At 34.0% G+C, this 18,790-nt stretch overlaps 3 protein-coding genes and 1 non-coding gene across 6 annotated transcripts; 1 reads left to right on the forward strand and 3 right to left on the reverse strand.

Annotated features, from left to right (window-relative positions):
- Positions 1–7,992: 7,992 nt before the first annotated feature.
- LOC104731058 (trehalase) lies at positions 7,993–11,533 on the reverse strand. 2 transcript variants are annotated; one of them, XM_010435520.3, is made up of 12 exons: positions 11,104–11,533; positions 10,299–10,893; positions 10,027–10,146; positions 9,832–9,947; positions 9,639–9,739; positions 9,438–9,547; positions 9,277–9,349; positions 9,030–9,191; positions 8,858–8,945; positions 8,680–8,779; positions 8,380–8,593; positions 7,993–8,265 (listed from the first exon to the last, which is right to left on the reverse strand). In XM_010435520.3, exons 2-12 carry the CDS (start codon positions 10,826–10,828, stop codon positions 8,182–8,184), a joined length of 1,698 nt encoding a protein of 565 aa, XP_010433822.2. In that variant the 5' UTR covers positions 10,829–10,893; positions 11,104–11,533; the 3' UTR covers positions 7,993–8,181. The 2 variants fall into 2 exon arrangements, with proteins under 2 accessions (XP_010433822.2, XP_010433821.2); XM_010435519.2 differs by lacking the exon at positions 11,104–11,533 and having other exon boundaries at positions 10,299–11,074.
- A 632-nt stretch (positions 11,534–12,165) lies between these two features.
- Positions 12,166–12,708, reverse strand: LOC104717882 (uncharacterized). Its single transcript, XM_010435522.3, has one exon. It carries the CDS (start codon positions 12,563–12,565, stop codon positions 12,326–12,328), a length of 240 nt encoding a protein of 79 aa, XP_010433824.1. The 5' UTR covers positions 12,566–12,708; the 3' UTR covers positions 12,166–12,325.
- Positions 12,681–12,751, forward strand: TRNAG-CCC (transfer RNA glycine (anticodon CCC)). The gene has a single exon. It is a non-coding gene; the product is annotated as a tRNA-Gly (tRNA).
- Positions 12,752–13,076: 325 nt separating this feature from the next.
- Positions 13,077–17,299, reverse strand: LOC104717881 (protein NLP7). 2 transcript variants are annotated; one of them, XM_087470678.1, is made up of 6 exons: positions 16,603–17,148; positions 16,085–16,266; positions 15,692–15,950; positions 15,376–15,423; positions 14,399–15,290; positions 13,077–14,308 (listed from the first exon to the last, which is right to left on the reverse strand). In XM_087470678.1, exons 3-6 carry the CDS (start codon positions 15,749–15,751, stop codon positions 13,272–13,274), a joined length of 2,037 nt encoding a protein of 678 aa, XP_087326804.1. In that variant the 5' UTR covers positions 15,752–15,950; positions 16,085–16,266; positions 16,603–17,148; the 3' UTR covers positions 13,077–13,271. The 2 variants fall into 2 exon arrangements, with proteins under 2 accessions (XP_087326804.1, XP_010433823.2); XM_010435521.3 differs by having other exon boundaries at positions 15,692–16,266; positions 16,603–17,299.
- Between the last annotated feature and the right edge of the window lie 1,491 nt (positions 17,300–18,790).

Here is an 18,790-nt window from a genome sequence, read left to right on the forward strand (position 1 = left end):
GTTAATTTTTTTTAAACTACGTTTTGGTCTATTCTAGTTTAAAGAGTGAAATAATGCATGTACAGTATTTATAAGCCTAGACTTATGTGGATGAAGAGAGAAATTATGATATTCGAACTATGGAGTACTCCTCCTTCTGTATCATAAAAGATGATTTTCTAGTTTTTTTATGTATCACAAATAATGATTTTCTGTATATTTTTTTTGAATTATTATTAAGAAATTGTAAATTTTAAAAACCATTAAATGAGAATTTAAAAGTTTGATGAAATACTATTGGTTAATAATTATAAAATATTTTATTATAAATAAAAAATACACTTATTGCTAAACATTAAATTTTTTTTTTTAATTCATGTAAAAATCCTAAAACATCATCTATTGTGATACAAAAAAAATATAATGTTTTTTCTTCAACAAAATTTATTTGGCGACGAAAGTAAGACTGCCCGTAGTTAAATCAGTAAATGTGAAAACGGCAGGAGAGGCAATGTGGATTAGTAAAGGAGGAAGAGGCAGTCTTGTAGTTGTAGTAGATACATTCATTAAAAGAAGAATCTTGCGAGAAGAAGTTTAACGCACGTGAGGTTTACAAACTGCGTGCTGGATCGCTTCTCCTCTTCCTTGGAACACGGTCACCGATCATTTCTTTTCTTTTTTTTTAATTTGCTTACTAATTAGTTTGGTTGTTAATCGTTCATGATCAATTATTTTACAATAATTCAATCTTTGTTAACATCAAATATCGTTTTTTAAAGCCATATCGTTATAAGTTTTTGTAAGGATTGATCCAATGATTATATATGCTAAAAATTTTGTTGAATAGTATATAGCTCACATGCACCTCTTCGCTCTAGGAAATTAAAAAACATTTTTTCTACTATTGCAGAGGAATTAATTAAATGAAAATACATATTTTTACATGTCGTTTATATTTTATTTCATAGTGTTTTACCATTACGATCATCCAAAAAAGACAAAAAAATTAACTTAGATTCTTTACACTTTTCTAACACATTCAATGATTCAAAACACCTTGGAGCTTATGTAAAGCTTTCTCTATCTCTTTTGTTTGGCACATTCGAGAGCTTCATGTGTATTCCCTTTCATACAAAACATATCAACAAACGACAATAGATGATAGAGGATGCAAAGCTTCTCCCTCCTTACATTTTTCGTATTGTCCTTGTTGTGTCTAATGTCTTGAGTACAAGATTCCAGCTCATTGTCACGTTGGTAGTTCTATTGCGCTTATCCGAAAGTGAGTTTGCGTGAATTTTGAACTCTAACTCGCAATCAGTGTCTCCTACCCACTTTTGTTTTTGGAAACAATGTGTTGAAGCTTTAAGGTACTCTTTTTGATCTAGTATCTTCGAGTACTCTGATTTTGTCAGATACATTTTTTTGCCTATAAGAATCTTGCTTCAGTTCAATGATCTAATTTTGAATCAAACTATAAATTCTGCAATGTCAACTTTATTCTAGATGTCACCAAAGAGTTACTGATGAAATTACGAATCACACTTGTATTAGAAAAAAAAACCGACTGTGCACCTTCTTCAACATGGTAATGGTACAGAGTATATCAACCATGGCAAAATCCAAATCTGTCCAACCAAAAAAAAATGAAAACGTTACTTTCTTAACCACTTTAAACTAAAAAACACTTTCGGTTTAAAACAAAGGAAAAAATGGAAATATAGAGATAATGGAGAATCAACTTTTTGGAGCACTTGGATTGGCTAGCGCCAACGAAACTGCGGACCCAATTTGTTTTTACATACATTTTATATATTTTGTGAAGGTGGATAAACATTTATAACGTAACTAAAATACACATAACATGTAATCATCTCTGCCTTATTTAGTTTTTGTTAATTCATCGTTTCTACATTATTATTTTTCCGAACATTGGTATTGAGAATGCTTTCGTCACTTTCAACAGTTTCAACCCAAAGTACCTCTTTAGAATCATGATGATGTTGATATAACTACTTTTATATATGGTATCTTTTATCGAGATAGTTATCAATAGCAAATTTGAAAGTACATTGTATATATCGTATCTTTTCTGGCTTATTATGCGTTTTTCTTTCGTTATAATTAGGAAAAAAGGTAAAGTTTCTCATCATAGCGGATGGAATGGCGTCTTCCTTATCAAGCGAAAAGGTGTCATGGGACAATTTGTGGCTTACATATATCAATCATACACAAAGCTGGCTGACACAAGATAGATTCATTAATAAGGAGTAGAATTTTAATAAGGGCCATTGTCATAATACCACAATTTAGTTTTTTTTTTTCAAAAATACCATTAAAATGTAAAATTTCCAAAAATACTACATAATTGAATTAAAGTTCTAATACTAAAAACTAATTCCTAAATTCTAAATACTAAACCCTACCCCTAAAACGATACGCTAAAACTAAATGTGTCAATCCAAACCTTAAAAACAAAATTCTACATCTTTAAAAATCAATTTTTTGTGTTTGTGGTAATTTTGGAAAAAAAAACTTCTGTGGTATTTTTGGAAAAAAACTAAAATGTGGTATTTTTGGGAAAAATTTTTTTTTAGTGATATTTAAAATAATTTCTCTTTTAATAAAGTCATTTAGAAATCTACTTTCATATATAGTCCCAATATCCATAAAGGAGATCAGATGTTACGTACCATTATTCATATATACATACATGTGTTCTTATGTAATTATTTGAGCTTGAATACTAGTATTAATTAATTATGATAACATGATTAGTTAATTATGATATCGTACATTAGAAATTTAGAAGGCTCTATCTACACGAGGGAAGAAAGGAAACAGCTAAAAATGCAAATGTTCAACACCTAATGGTACTCATGGTCCAGCTCCTAGTTTCATAGATCATTCGTATTTCACCTATAGAAATATTAAAAAATACACTTTGATAATTGAATTTTTTTAACACCAAAGAGGGTGAATAGAAATATAGAATGAAGACAAAAAAAAATTCGTATGATTCAAAAGAATGCAGGCATGCCGCATGCTAATGTGAAAACGCAAACGAACCAAATTTTAATCGAACAGTCAATATTTTATTAAAAACGGTTATAAAAAGAAGTTAAATAATTTTGTATTTAGTTTTAAACATTTTAATGTTTGACACTTTGACTCGTGAGAAAGTGCACATGGGGTTTTGGAAACCCAAAATGAGTTTTGACCAGCAGCAAACCAATCCCTACTTGGACGGAAGATTCTCTAATGCATCATCCGTTTGCATAATTTAAACTAATTAACCACTATTTTCCACCCCATTTGTTATTTTAATTTAATTTATTAAGTTTCAATATAATTGCAACTTATGTTCCCGATTCCAAAAAAAAAAAGGGGTTTACGGCCATCTAAATTATCTCCTTTATATAACAACCGACTATTTTTCAAAAGAACTCAAATCACGTTTTTAAATAATTATACCTCTTAACAAACTAAAAATCGATACACATATATGTTTTTACTCACAACTAACATCATAAACTATAAAGAAAAAATATAACTTGTCAAAAATAATATAAATAGAACACAAAGTGCTCTAGTCTGGTTCATCAATAAGTTAGTAGATTAACAGTTTTAAAATAACGTTGTTAGTACAAACTTATTGATAAAGCTACCTTCAACCTAGTATCATGATGAGAAATAATAAATAAGCGAGAATTTTATCATATTGATGCTTGAATAATTTCTCCAATGCATATTAGTTGGTTATTGGAAGGGGACTACTAACTTTCTTCAGTAGTTATAAAATTAGTAACAAGTAATGCCAACACAAATCCTGAACGTACTACTATCCTAGATAATTAACAGATAAGTGTTATTTTTATAATAAAAAGGTGTTCTTTTATAATTTAAACAAGCTGCAATTTTTCTAGTATGATTCGTTTGGTACAATCTGATTCAGCCAAACGGAGATTCTGTTTATGATCACCTTTTTCCAACTTATACAAACCTTTTGCAACTTAAATTGAATTAAACTAGTACTGATTAAACAAAAATCATAAATATATAAATATTTTTATGCCAACTATATTTGACTAATAAGCAACTTTTGATCACTCATTAGTCATTAATCACTTATTTAAGTAGCTTCTATGAATAATTCAGCTCCCACCCAAGCCAACAACTCAAATAACACCAAATTAAGTGTTAGATTCCACAGTTTTATAGTCATAATTGAATGTGAATTTCTTTAGCTTATTAGTATGTGGATATGCCTCTCGCTGGGCAAGCCTACTATTTGTCTTGGTCCTAACTGCAGCTTAGCATGCCGCGGTGAACTGTTGGAGACTTCAAATTACTTTGATCAATCTTTACTATTATGTTCTTCTTTTTTTGGTCAAAATAATAATTTTCATTGAAATTAAGTCTCAAACTAGGGCTGCACATTCGGGTAACCCGTTCGGGTAAATGGGTTTAAAAAAATAGAACCCATTGGATCTTTTTAGATATATGGGTTCGGTTCGGTTCAGTTTGGGTACTATCGGGTTCGGGTCGGTTTGGGTTACAAATTTTAGAACCCGATTAGTACCCGAACTACCGGGTACCCGAAAAAATATAATTAAATTTAAATAAATTTAGTTAAATTTTGACTTACATAACAAAATATTTTAGATATTTTGATTATTTTTGATATTTAGGTATAAAACTAAATGAAATATTCAAAATTATAATCATAATTTTAGGGTAATTATATTAATGATAAATATTATAAATATGTTTATATGTTCAGTTTTAATGGGTACCCAAACGGGTACCGGATATTACCCGATCCTAACCCGAACACACGGGTATTAGAAAATAGAACCCAATAAGGTTTTATAGGCAAACTCGTACCCAACCTAAACCCGGTTTTTGGGTCGGGTTCCGGGTTGGGTATTCGGGTACGGTTTTTATGCTCAGACCTATCTCAAACTCACTCAAAAGAGGAGTTACAGCCCAAATAGAAGGGGAATACAAGGAAACAATGCAAGAAGTGCCTACAAAAACTCCAAAAGAAAAGAAACCAGGGATAAATGCAAGGTACAGTTTTACAAAAGGAAGATACGCGAGATCGAAACATAACAATCCCAACGACTCCATGAGAGACTGTATCCAGTGCAACCAGAAGGGTTACAATCTTTACTATTATGTTCTTTTACAAATTTTTACTTATGTGATGTTCAACCAATAACGTTGATAAATCACTGAATCTTTTATTTCTTCTGCGGGAGTAACAACTAGTTTTTTTTTCTTTTAACACCTCTGGATCGACAGAGTAACAACTAGTTTGTTATACAAATTTTTACCAGTGGACCCATCACTGAGGATTCTGATGAGTTATCTACTCCAAACACTTACAATGAGGCCCGGATTAAAGTTATAGGCGTTGGAGGTGGTGGTTCAAACGCTGTGAATCGTATGATTGAGAGTGAGATGGTTGGTGTTGAGTTTTGGATTGTGAATACTGATATTCAAGCAATGAGGATGTCTCCTGTTTTCCCAGACAATAGGTTACAGATTGGGAAAGAGTTGACTAGGGGTTTAGGTGCTGGTGGGAATCCAGAGATTGGAATGAATGCTGCCACTGAAAGCAAAACAGCTATTGAAGAAGCTCTTTATGGTTCGGATATGGTTTTTGTCACTGTATGTCTATCACTTTTTACTTTTTCTATCTACAAGGAATTACTGCCGTTAAAAGTGACATCAAAGCCAAACATTAGAAAATTCCTTTAAACAAAAATAAAAGTATTATAATTGTTTAATATGGATTAACTTGTGGAATTATACAATGCAATATTGCAAATGCTTAGATGGGATCAAACTGGGATGAATTATTAAAAAAACAATTTAAAAGGTGTTTAAAAATAAAAAGAAGAGGACAACTTCTTCAATGATTGCCACTCTTTTGCTCGGCCCTTCCTTGCACCAAATTATGAGTTTTGCATATTTTAAACCCTACACATTGTTGGTTTTTGCTTCTTCTTTAAATATAATATATATATATATATATATATATATATGTGAGTTTTAAGTCAGAAAACAATATACTTATGAGTGTAAGCTGAACAAATTTTCAATAACATTCGTTATGCGTTTCTGTTCTTATTGTTTTAAATCTCTCTTAGATGTATTGGCTTATATTCCCCCTTTAGTCTTTCCTTTTCATTTTTTCAAAAATATAATTACATTTTTTTTTTGGTAGAAAGCCATTTGAATTTGATTTATTGAGTAAGAAATTTGACAAATAAGGTTTTATATTTCGATTACATTGGCTTGTAGGTTTTCACGTCTCTATAAGTCTATTTTAGGCAAATCTCTTCCATTTAATATAGGAAAAAAGATGGTTAGCTACACGAACTATTGGTGAATACATAGTTACACATGCCAAGTATACTATTGTATATTTAACTACATAAAGTATATGTATTACATGGCCACATGCATGAACTATATGATGTTATGCGGTCAACATCATAGACATATAATTTATTACACCGGTCAATTGACTCCGGCGAAGACCGATGTTGACTCCGGCGAAGACCAACGTTGACTCCGGCTTTGACCAACACTTAAAAAAAATTCTATATTAAAAAAAAATTATTATAGTAAATTATTTATGGGTTTTCATGATTAAAAGAATTTTTCTATTCAATATCCAAATATTTTTTTTATATATCTCTAATATATTCAATCCTATAATTAATTACTTTTTATTTTTCAAGCTAAAGTAAATAGTTAAATAAATATCATTTATAATTATTTTCAAGATAAAAAATTCATTTATAATAATATTCAAATATAAAATTATTTATAATGATTTTCAAGATATAACAACAATTTATAATTATTTTCAAGATATATATATATACATATCTCCCATAATCAGATTATTTAATTACTACAAAATCAAGAAAATCAAATTCAACTACTTTCATTAGAAAATAATATGCAAAATGTTGAGTATATGACTCTTTACTCTAAATTTTGCATGGTAAATGTTATATAAAAAATTATACACTCTTTACTTTAAAATTTACATACTTAAAATAACATATAAACAACAAAAAATTAACAATATTTACTTTTAACATACGAACATTTTTATTTTTACTCTCTTTTACATAATTACAATATGTTAAATTAATTTTTAGAAATTTTTTTTAAGGTTTGGGTTCTCTATATTACATTTAGGATATATTTAGGAAATATATTTAAAAATATCTTTAGATATTGAATTAACATATAAACAACAACAAAAAAAATTCACAATATTTACTTTTAACATATGAACATTTTCATTTTTACCCTTTTTAACACATTTACAATATATTAAATTAATTTTTAGAAAATTTTTAAGGTTTGGGTTCTCTAGTTTACATTTAAGATATATTTAGGAAATATATAAAAATAATTAGTTATTGAATGGAATATTTTTTCATTAATAAAAACCATAAATGATTTAATATTTTTTTGGTCAAAGCCGGAGTCAACACCGGTCTTCACCGGAATTAATCAATCAGTATACCAGATTGTATGTCTATGGTGTTGAACACATGACGTTATATAGTTAATGCATGTGACCATGTAATACATATACTTCGTGTAGTTGAGTATACAATAATATAATTAGTATGTGTGACCATGTATTCACCTATATTTCATGTAGTTAGCCATCTATTTTCCTTTAATATATATATTACATAAAAGTTTTTTTTTGGTATAGGGTTTTTATTTTGAATATTAACGCTTGATATTGGAGAAAAGAAATTTGATATCCTTATGAATTTAGTTTTCAAGGAGGACACGAAAAGTGAAGTTAGTTTGTCCATCATTCAAAGAATCTATCAAGTGGTTTAGGCAGAGAAGAGATTATGAAAGTGTTAATTTTATTCAAAATATTGAGTAATTAAAATTTGGCTTTTGTCATTATTCACACGTGTTAACCAACTGAATCCACCAGTGTTTTCGTGTACCATTATATGTTTAATTGGTTCATATATTTTGCATCATAATACATTTGGAACTCTATATACATAACAGTCTGACATAAAACCCCAAATGATCCACAACAAAAGAAACTACATTTAGATTTACCAGTATCATAAAGTTTTATTTTAAAATAAGGTGGTTAATTCCTTTAGATATAAGGTTTAATAGAAAGTATTTATTCTAGGGTTCAATGCTGAGGTGAGAGGGCCATCCAAACTCCTCCAGGAATGCTAATATAACCCCGTTCGACCATCCAAATCCCGTCTGCAAATTTTTGGAACATAAATTAAAGTCAAAAACATTATTGGAAACGCTTCCCTCAATTCACTACCCTAAATGAAAAGAAAATTGAAGAAGAATGTTTTTTGTTTGTTTTACCTGTGGCTTATATTCTCCTCCACCACCATATTCACCAAGCTCTGTAACATTGAGCTTCTCATGCACAGTCCCACTTTTCTTGTAAACAAGATAGTTGCTTCTGATCCATCTCCTTGCAATCTCCTCTGCCATCTCTTTTGCTTCCTTTGAACTCGATCTCGCTAGCCCTGTAACGATCATTTCTTGTTGTGGTGCCCATCCATTCGGATAATCCCTGTTCCAATGAAACCAAATCTTAAGAGACAAGATGCTTTATCAAGTAAGATTCAAGTGGGAATTAAAATCACATACTTCACTTACCATTGTTGTCCAGAATCTGTCAAAGATGAGAGGATTCCAGCGGGAGCTATGAGCCCTGAGTTCTTAAGAGCTTTCACAACTTTCTTGACCAGATTTTCATCTACATGTTACACAAGACAAAACGTTCATATACACTCTATACAAATGTGTGCATATATATACAAGTAGATATAGTAACCTGAATTGAAGGAATTAATCCATATTGGAGCAAAGTTAGATGCAAAAACATTGGTGTTCTGGTTCTCAGCTTTCCATGTCTCAGTCTCCTGAAGACACACAACACGCTCTCAAATGCTTTCTCATCAACAACATACTATTAGAAAATTGTAACTGAAGGTTATGTAACTTACATCACCATTGGAGGAAAGCCAGTAATCTAGCCACTGTCCTGCTTTCTCGTTCCAAAACACGGTTTCAAACGCTTTCTCTCTCGCTTTTGATGCTTTCACAAAACGGTCTGACCCGTTTTTATCCCCGGAAATCTCCATCAAGAATGCAATATCGAGTTCCATCTACAGTTAAATAAATCACATACAATGCTTACTAAAGTACAAGAACCGTTATCGAAGAGAATTAGGATTCAAGAAAAGTGGAGACCTTAAGAAGAAAGACGTTGAGATCAACAGGTACAACTGATGTTGTAGCCATCGTTGTGAAATTAGGAGGATTCCTGCATGCATTATTATTTTGAGAGTAAATATAAGCGAAAAAGTAGAAACATATCAAGTAATCTTAATCAGTTTGTTAAGTAACTGAACCTCATCCATCGCGTGGTGAAATCACATCCTGATTCAGCAGCTGTGGCTATATCTCGATGGAAACGTTGTTTCTCTAATAAAGTCGAGAACCCCGAAGCGGATTCTTCATCCTGTGGTTATTACACATAGGGAAAGAGACTCAACAGTTTTTTCTCAAAATAAAAATCAGAATAACTGTTTGCAAAGAGACAAGAAACATACGAAAACAGAGGATTCAGGCCGCGGCATATTCCACATAGCATAATAACGGCTTAAAACGTGATCACAACCACTAGCGTCTCGAATCACCACTTTATGTTTTCCTACAAAGAAGATAACATAACCAAAAATTAAAAATCTAAGAGCTAATTAACTAAGCTATAAACAGTATTATAGATCTAACCATCTAACTAACCTGAGTTCCAAAACTCGTACTCTTTGAGAAGCACAGGGATAGCTTTCCTCACAAGTTCTTCATCTTTGGTTACATTATAAATCTCATAGACCATTGAGCTCAATAGAGGTGGTTGGCTTGTAACAACAATATAATTAAACATATAAACATAATTTTTATTCGTTATAGGCAAATAAAGACAAGAATCTTTGTTACCTTCTGTTAGTGTAATAAGCTCTAGCGCCGTTCAAAGCGTAACCATAAGTCTCCACGAGTGACATCAGATTCGTCACTAATCCTTTGGCCGTAGTGAACATTTGACTCGTCATAAGCCCTCTGCACGTGCAAAAAGCACATGTTACAAGACGGTGACACGTGAGCTCTTGTTTCGTAGTCAACACGTAAAGTGAAAAGGAGAGGAATCAATGATATATTATAAAAAAAACAAAAAGCATTAAATTGTGATTTTGAAAGTTGGAAACACTGACTTGATGACCCAGTAAGAATCCCAGTAATACACTTCTCTAAATCTCGAACCGGGAATGATAACCGGTTCCGGCAACGGTAGAAGCGTGTGCCGGCCAGGAGACTCTCTAACGGAATCAGAGACTCTGCAGCTCAGGTTTCTCCAGAGACAGTGTACCTCACGCGCCCAGTCTCTGACTTTTTCGTTCTCCACGTTGGAGAGGTACCCGGAGGGATCTGAGACGAAATCCACTGGTTCGTGGTGCAACATATCCTCCCCTGCGCCGTCAAAGTATTGTTTAACAAACCTTTCAAGTTTCTCCACTGGCACTGACATGTCATCTGACTCGCTCGTGAGATCTTCAAAGGCTGATTCAATGGTGGAGAGAGTGTAGGGGCGTTTGAGAGATAGATCGATGTAGGATTTGGGATCAGCGCTTTGTTTTTTAGGGTAGGAACGAAATGCCGTGAGCTGCACGTGCTGGAGGAAAGTGACGAGTGGGGTTGTTGGGACTACAGGACCTGAGTCCGAGTCTGTGTGTGATTCCACCATGGAAGAAGTTGTCAAAGAGAAACAGAGGAGGAGGAAGAACAGAGTGAACCCTTGTCGTTTAAGATCTATGAAGGAAGGAAAAGAGAATAAGGAATTGCAAAGAGAAGATAACGATAAGAAGGGTTTATTTATGTGTATGGAAATGATTGGATTAGCGTTACGTTTGAATGATTTCATTGCCATATGTAGGAGTTTGACTAGGGTTCTTCTTCTTAGGATATCGCATACCAAAAAGAAACGAGTATGAATATAATTGGGGAATGAAGACTACTTACTATTAAACCCTTTGGCTGACTCGGATGCATCATTCTTATTGGTTGTCTCAAGATGATAACGATTTTAGATTTTTTACTTTCTTACTTTGGGAATTGGTGGACCTTTCTTTCTTTCTTATAAAAGATCAAGTTTCCAACTTCACCAAAGAAAAGAGATCAAGCTTCCAACATGGCCAAAAAAAAGAAGAAGATCAAGTTTCCAAAGAGGTTGATTTCAATACGAACTTATCAGAAAACAAGATTTTTTCTCAAAATAGAACCCCCCAACTTTAATAAAGTAGCACAAATTAAAAATCTATCACGAGGATAAAGTGACACGCTTCAGAGTGTGTTCTAAAAAATCTCTGTCACAAAAGTGGTTAGTAGGTTTAATAATTAAGAAAAAGATAGAGAGAGCTTAATGAGAGGAGGCGTGCCTAAACCCGTACACAAATACTAGAAACTTTTTTTCTTAATAAATAATAAAACAAATGATGAAACTTGGAGAATGTGAATGCGTGCTACTTTTGTTGTGTAATGAACTTCGTAAAAATATATTCTTGTTAATATAAAAACAAGTGAGTAGTTAGTTAATTGTTTTTGTTCTTTAAACAGTAAAACGAAAATAATGATACGCACCCAAAGCATAAATCCAAGATGTGATCGAAGAGAAAGAGATAATAATGAGATCCTCATATCATATGGTCCTATTATTACATTTACATGACAAAGACGTTTAAACAACATATTCTCTGTATGGAGGAAACAACTGAATTAAAAGCTAAGGAAACAAATGGGGGCAGTTTCAATTAAACACGACGTTCGTTCTAAGACGTTGAAATCTTCTTTACCAACCAAAAAGGCCATAGAGACGTGACCAATAATCACATTTTATCGGTTGCATTGAACTAACGAAACTTGATACGTCTTGGTTTGTTACAGGAAAAACCAGAAATGAAATTTAGATCAAGAAATTATTCACAAGAACACTTCAAAAAAATGATGCATTGTTCTTCACATTAAAACCAAAAAAAAAAAAAAAAAAATGGTGATGTAAATACAAAATGATGAAAACATATCTAATGATTCAAACACGCAATTAATCAAATTCTCATTCAGGCATCAATAGCATTACACACTTTAGACATTGTATTAAAAATCAAGAAATTACAAATTCATACCAAATGACGAGAGGAGTAAATTGTTATTTTGCACCAGAGGATAAAAAAGAAGAAGAACAGAGCTAAACAATGTCGTGTTGATGAGGAGCGGCGGAGAGAGCAAGAGGACGGTGGTGAGCCTCGTCGTTGTCGTCGTCTTCATCATCATCATGAGAGGTGGAGAGATTGACGCAGGCGCAGCGTTCGAGAGAGGAAAAGAAAGCGGAGATGACGGTGGCGCTGATCCAGCTCGCCGCGTGATCGATCTTCTCTATAGAAGTCGTCGTGCTAACATTGGAGGTGATGCTGATGCTTTTGTCCATAGCTTCCCGAATCCGATCGTGGGAAGGGGTCAAATTCGTTGATTCGTTTTAGAGAGGAGGAGAGAAGAAAATTTTGTGTTGACGGTTTTGAATTTTGAAAATGCACAAGTATTCAGCGCATCTGGTGTAGTGGTATCATAGTACCCTCCCACGGTACTGACCGGGGTTCGATTCCCTGGATGCGCATTTCTTTTGTCGTTGTTTTTGAAGTTTTTGTTGTGACCAATATTATGGTTTTTGGGATTCTTTTGATTACTATTGTGACCAATATTATTTATTCTTATAATTTTGAGAATTGAGACAATATTGTATTTTTCCTAAAAACTATTTGTAGTTTTTATTGACATCTGATCGCAGCATATGGCATAATTTTAGTCATTTAGAAAACAGAAACCTTTCATATCAACACATGCAAAATTTCGGCTTTTCTTTAACAAGCCTTGTCTTTGATTCTTGTTTTAAATTTGAAGAAGCAAAAAAAACTCATAATGGAGTTAGTTTACAACTAAGATTTACTTCTAACCTCACTCTCCTTCTTACAGTTACAAAGTTACAAACAAATGTTTTTTTTTACACTTTTATCCCCCAAACACATTCTTGCTTCTGACTCAACCGAAACCCAAGAACAATAAAAACAAACCCTAAACAGTAAAAAAAAATTTCAAAAAATTTATTCACAAAAAGTGTTGGAATGAATTACCTCGGGTCACAATTCTCCGGTGCTCTCGCAGGAGCTCCCGAGATTTGTCGTTACATCATGAACTAAGAGCCTTACAATATTAGTGCGGGAGGATCTAGGGATCTCGAGACATTCTTGAAGATCAGCATCACAAGCAATCAGAACCCATTCGTTATCATCATCAAGATACTTGATATCGAATGTACCTGCATCAAGTTTCAGCCTCTTCGCCACTTCATCCTTCAATTCCATTATACCCGAACCTGAGGATATCCTGAACCTTATAATGTCATCTTTGTAGCTTGCTTTGATTGTTACCGTTCTCGTTTCCGAGCCTGATGGTTCGCGTGTAACATTTGCAATGGCCTCTTCCTTTGGGGGAGCGTATACATTGTTGTTGTTATTATTATCATTGTTCATCCAGTTTGAGTCTGGAAACTTATCGTCGAATGCGGTAGTGGAGCAGAGATTTCTCAGATCTTTAGAACTTCCAGCGTCTTCGATGAGCATTCCTCGGAAATGGTCTATAGAACCAAGAAGCCTGTTTGGCATTGAAAATGATGCTGCGGATACATCATGATCTCTAGAATAAGGTGGAAAAAAGAGCCCCGGTGATTCACCAACCGTGAATAGCGGATCTTGGTTCGGGACTTTAGCTTCATCTAATTGGTTTCCGTCACATGAGCCGTGAGAGGTCGGGGTCCCAGCGCTCTCATCCACCGTTCGTGACCGCTTGTGACCGTTGCTTGGTAACTCGGGAGAACCATTTGGCTCGTGGGGACTGTGATCACTTGACCAGTGGTTAGGTGAATTGTTGGTGTTTGGTACCTCGGGCGGTTTGGAGCCACTAGGTGAATTTAGTGGCTGTGCTGATGTTTGACCATGTGTCCACGGGATGGAACTAACGGCCATGGAAGTCAGGTCGAGGCCTCCATCAGTGCCTTGAACAGATTCAATGACTCGTTTCAGTTTTGTGATTGAACGATTCACTTTCTTGATCTTCCTTGATGGCCACCGCGAGATTCCGTGTTGTCTGCAGATTCGCTTCATTGTCGTCGGGCAAACTGAGAAAAGAACAATTTAGAGTTCAGTTGAAATATATCTAGCTAGTAACTATAACCAAAACATGAAAACAGTTCATAGATATAAAATACCTCCAAGACTCTTTGCAGCGTCTTTGAGACTTCCGGTAAAATACTGCTGAAGTACATCCAGACTGATCGTTTTCTCAGTCTTTCCACGTTTTTTCTCTGTTTTCTTCTTCTCCTTAACCACACCATTAACAGTGGCCACGTTTATATTCTCTTTGACTGGATCAGAAGACTGAACCGCAGGCTGAGGAATCAACCGTGTCTCTATCGCATTTGACTTAGAACCAGAAAAGGGAACTCGAATTGATTCTATTTTTGAATGGATCTTCTTGTCCGGTAATGCTTGGATGATCTCAAAAGACAATTTGTCATCGTCTTCACCAAAGTCAACCCCAGATGCAACCCGAAGACTCTGAAAATGTTCTTTCATTGTCACCAAAATAGAACCCAACAACGAATCTTGCTCTTGGTCTTCTGTTATACTCGAAGGAAGAAAGAATTCAAGAATGTAACTGTCGTCGCCCGTGTAAGAGCTCTGGAGAGAGATTGCAAAACAAGTAGTTAACTTGAACATGAGCGCATAATGGACCAATGGGTACTGCGTTTTGCAGAACTTGGTGATGTCTCTGCAGAAACACGAACCACCATTGAGAAAAGCTCGTCCAGCGACTCCCTGACCTTTCTGGAGATGGTGTTCAAGACAGGCATCTCTAAAACCCCAGACGTGAGCATCCACGACATAGCAGGCCATGTCGGTTGTAGACATGCAGATTTGGCCCATGCAGCTACCGTCAAAGCTGGTGCAGTTTTTCTTTAGACCGCCACCATTGGCAAGAACGCTCCCGTGCTGGCAAGGAACCCAAGTCTGAGCAAGAGGCAAGTTATGGGTCTCACATACAACTGTAAGCACTTCCAGAATCTCAGCAAGGGCGTTTTGGCGACTCTCATTGCATATCTGTGAATACCAAGTTCACTAAAAACAGTGAAAACCGGTGCTTAAATTGGTGATTAGTAATCCACAAAATGATAATGTAGCTAACCTGAGTGGTTTGGTGATCAAGTATTTCCGAGCTTTTCAGATTTACCGCCTGACAAAATTACCAAAGCTTGTTATCATTATAAGGAACTAGAAATATAGTGCTCTGTACGAAAAAAAACAAAGAACTATTTGGATACAACATAACGAAAGAACTATTTGGATACAACATATTCCTCAATACAACTAGCAGCTAGAAAGGCAAAACTTGTAACTCAATACTCTAATCCATGCACACCAAGTTCTAGGAATCAATTCAGATAAAGGATAAACATAAGCAAGGGTGGAGTATGTGTAGTAGTGAGGAAAGAGAGACAAACCTCAAGGGCTTTGCAAACTTTGTCCACTTCGGGCGCATAGTGTATCTTCTCAGAGGTCATTATAAGTTCGACAACACCTATGCAGGACTGACCGGAAGGATTGAAGACAGGCAGGGCCAGTGTACCACGCACGTTGTAGTGCAAGGCATGGTCGAGGCGGGAGAATTCTTTGCTGGAATAGTACTGAACATTAGGAGTCCACTCAGGCAATTTCTGACGGAAAACTCGACCAGGGAGTCCGAGCTCAATGTCACTTTCACTATCCACAGAAAACATATATGTGAGAGAGATCATCCTGTATTGATTAAGCCCATTACCGTTAGGATTAAGAACAAAAGGTTGACCCAAAGTCGTCAGCAAATCACGACCATTCTTTCTCACAGGAGCCCAGACCTGAGCCAAAACGTGTTGTTCGGTAGAGTCTTTGAAGTATCGAAGCGCCTGAGTCATCCTCTCTTTGATCACACAGTAGTTGTCTGCGTTCTCTGGCGGCACTAGGCTCATCAGTGGAGAAGGAAACTGGAAATTATTGTTATGTTTCTCTGTTGTGTTCTCAGCTGCTGATGGAGAAGAGTCTGCAATTACCAAAAAAAATTACACCTTCAGATACTTTAGTACCAAAACACTTAGCGGGAAACAAACTTGACTTGTTACCCACTACGTCTATAGAACTCAGCTATTTTTGGCAACTTTGAAAAGGGACAAACAAAGTCAAACGCAGAATCAATCAATCAATCCAATCAAAACAAAAAAAAATCTCTGTTCAATCCGTAAGCAGCAAAGCTTAAATTAAAGCTTAAAACAATTCCATCAGCATCACAAAATATTCAAAAATCGATTCTCCGATCAAGATGTATCTTTAAATTCCTATAAAAAGGAAATGAAGCTCAAAGTTGGGCGAAGAGACTAACACGGTAGAAAGAGAGGATACTCGGCGAGACGGAAAGAAGAAGGAACACCAGAGGCGGAGCTATTCTTCTCCTCATCACCACCACCACCGTTAGCGTGATGGTGAATACCACCGTTTCCACCACCGTCGGAGAAAGCCCAAAGAGGCGAGCAAGGCTGCTCAGAAGACGACGAGACAAAAATCGGAGAAATCATACGATTCGATGAAGATAAATAAGGGATTTGATCCAACGGCCAGGAACCGTCAAGATCTAAGTCGTCAACATCCATGAGAAGCTCCCTTGACCTCGACGAAGGAGGATGAGCGACGCCGTTTCTACCGGAATTATCATCGGGCTCGCACATTTTTTTTTTTTTTTTAAATAATCCAAAAGCAGCTTCTGGAATTTATTTTTTTCCCGTTGCGTCTGCAAATTCTCTTCTATTGATCTGTTTCCGATATGGATAGATAGAAGAAAGAGAGAAGGAAGCGAGAGAGAGAGAGAGAGAGAGAAAGGTCAAATGGGCAGAGTGTTTGATTCCATAATATCACACAGTATCAAACAAACAAACAAACAAACTGAAAAATTTAAATTAAAAAAAAATTAAAAAAAAAAAACATTTTTTTCGGATAATATATTGAGAATCGATTCTCTGCTTCACAATACAACTGTGTCCCAAATATTTAAAATATTATTATTCTTGTAGATCTTTATTTTCGTTTTGGTAATATATTCCTCGAGATTTTATTCACCATTCATAATTTCGACAGCTATAAAATACTATTATTTCATTTTAAAAAATCGACATATGAATATAATTATTAAGAAAAAAATAAGTAGAAATTGTGTAATTACATAATTAGTACTGTTATTACTTATTAGTGGATATTATTGGCATAGATTGTAGCATTTTTATGCATTGTCAAGTACGACGGCTGTCTTTAAACGACACGTTCAGCATACCCTCGTGGTGGGAATGCACCAATCAAAATTTGCTTTTAATCCTTAAATTATTTATTCAAGTGTGGAAAAACTTGTGAAACTTTTATTACTATTAAATAATACAGCGGAAAAAATTATTTAACATTATTACGTAATGCCTTTTGGGGATTATTAATGGGAAATTTGTGAAAAGTGGAGAAAAGACAAATTCTGGGCCTACCTGATTCTTTTTGGAATTATAGTGCGATTCACTAGTTAAATTTTGATGGATTAGTTCAGTTTATATATATTTTATAATCCTTCAAGTTGGGTTAAACATGTTGTTTGTATTTAAAAAAACCTACAATTATTAAGAGAAAACCATCTAAATTAACATCAAGAGTTGTTACCAATATATACTTTTCTAATCTTATTTTGTAGTTTTAGTTCTATTAAATGTTTTTGTTTTTATCAAAGAATTGTTTACTCAAATTTAGGATGAACGATAGTATAAACACTAGTGATATCTCCAAAATTAGTTCTGTTTTTTTTTTCCTTTCATCTCTTTCATAAAGTTGAACATTTATTCTAGAATTTGTAATCTTTCAGTGGTAAAATAAATTATTTATGTCGGTTTTTGATTGGAAGAGAAGATGAGTCACACAAAAAGCTATGCTAAAAAGGAGAAAGAAATATTTAAGATTAAAATTATAAATATAAAATGGATTAGAACTGTTCGAAAATTTTGCCACTTGTATTAATAAAACTAGGAATTACTTTATACTACAGTTTAAGAAAGCGTTTGACCAAAAATAAAATAAATTAAAAATATATATTAAGAAAGCGTCAATTTGATAAAGAATTGACAAGGTGAATTAGATGGATCAGCTGTTCCAAAATTATTCAATATATTATGCTTAAACATAGTTCTGGAATTAACATAGAAATAAATTAATTAAATGTTCAAATGCTCTTTTTTTGATTGAAAAATGTTTCAATGCTCTTGATTATCAGTAGTTAACAATAAAATTTTTAGCTTAGGCTTCTTGACTAAACTAACTCTTCACACCAATACTTTACTAACAAAATAAAAAAAAATATATATATATATATATGATGGAAATGGTTGCATTAGGGATGAATAAGTTAAACAAGTATGAATTGAATAAAGTTGGTTGAATGCTTATTGGTTGAATAGCATTCAACTCATTCATCCACTAAATATGAGATGAAAGAGTTAAATAAAATTTTTTCTATAATTTGTTCATTTCTCCAGCTTTTTTGGTTG

The sequence above is a fragment of the Camelina sativa genome, chromosome 10 (assembly GCF_030686135.1).
Source record: "Camelina sativa cultivar CO46 ecotype springtype chromosome 10, ASM3068613v1".
NCBI classification, from domain to species: Eukaryota; Viridiplantae; Streptophyta; class Magnoliopsida; order Brassicales; family Brassicaceae; genus Camelina; species Camelina sativa.

What these genes read in the sequence shown, in the direction of transcription:
- LOC104731058 (XM_010435519.2), bottom strand. Translation starts at nt 11,011, where the DNA reads ATGGCAATGAAATCATTCAAACGTAACGCTAATCCAATCATTTCCATA. An exon ending in GGCCTGAATCCTCTGTTTTC is followed by an intron (nt 9,548 to 9,638) that starts GTATGTTTCTTG and finishes TAATAACCACAG; the next exon opens with GATGAAGAATCCGCTTCGGG. An exon ending in TTCACCACGCGATGGATGAG is followed by an intron (nt 9,350 to 9,437) that starts GTTCAGTTACTT and finishes TAATGCATGCAG; the next exon opens with GAATCCTCCTAATTTCACAA.
- LOC104717882 (XM_010435522.3), bottom strand. Translation starts at nt 12,565, where the DNA reads ATGGACAAAAGCATCAGCATCACCTCCAATGTTAGCACGACGACTTCT.
- LOC104717881 (XM_010435521.3), bottom strand. Translation starts at nt 16,945, where the DNA reads ATGTGCGAGCCCGATGATAATTCCGGTAGAAACGGCGTCGCTCATCCT. An exon ending in AAGTTTGCAAAGCCCTTGAG is followed by an intron (nt 15,424 to 15,691) that starts GTTTGTCTCTCT and finishes TAATTTTGTCAG; the next exon opens with GCGGTAAATCTGAAAAGCTC. An exon ending in CGCTGCAAAGAGTCTTGGAG is followed by an intron (nt 14,309 to 14,398) that starts GTATTTTATATC and finishes TTCTTTTCTCAG; the next exon opens with TTTGCCCGACGACAATGAAG.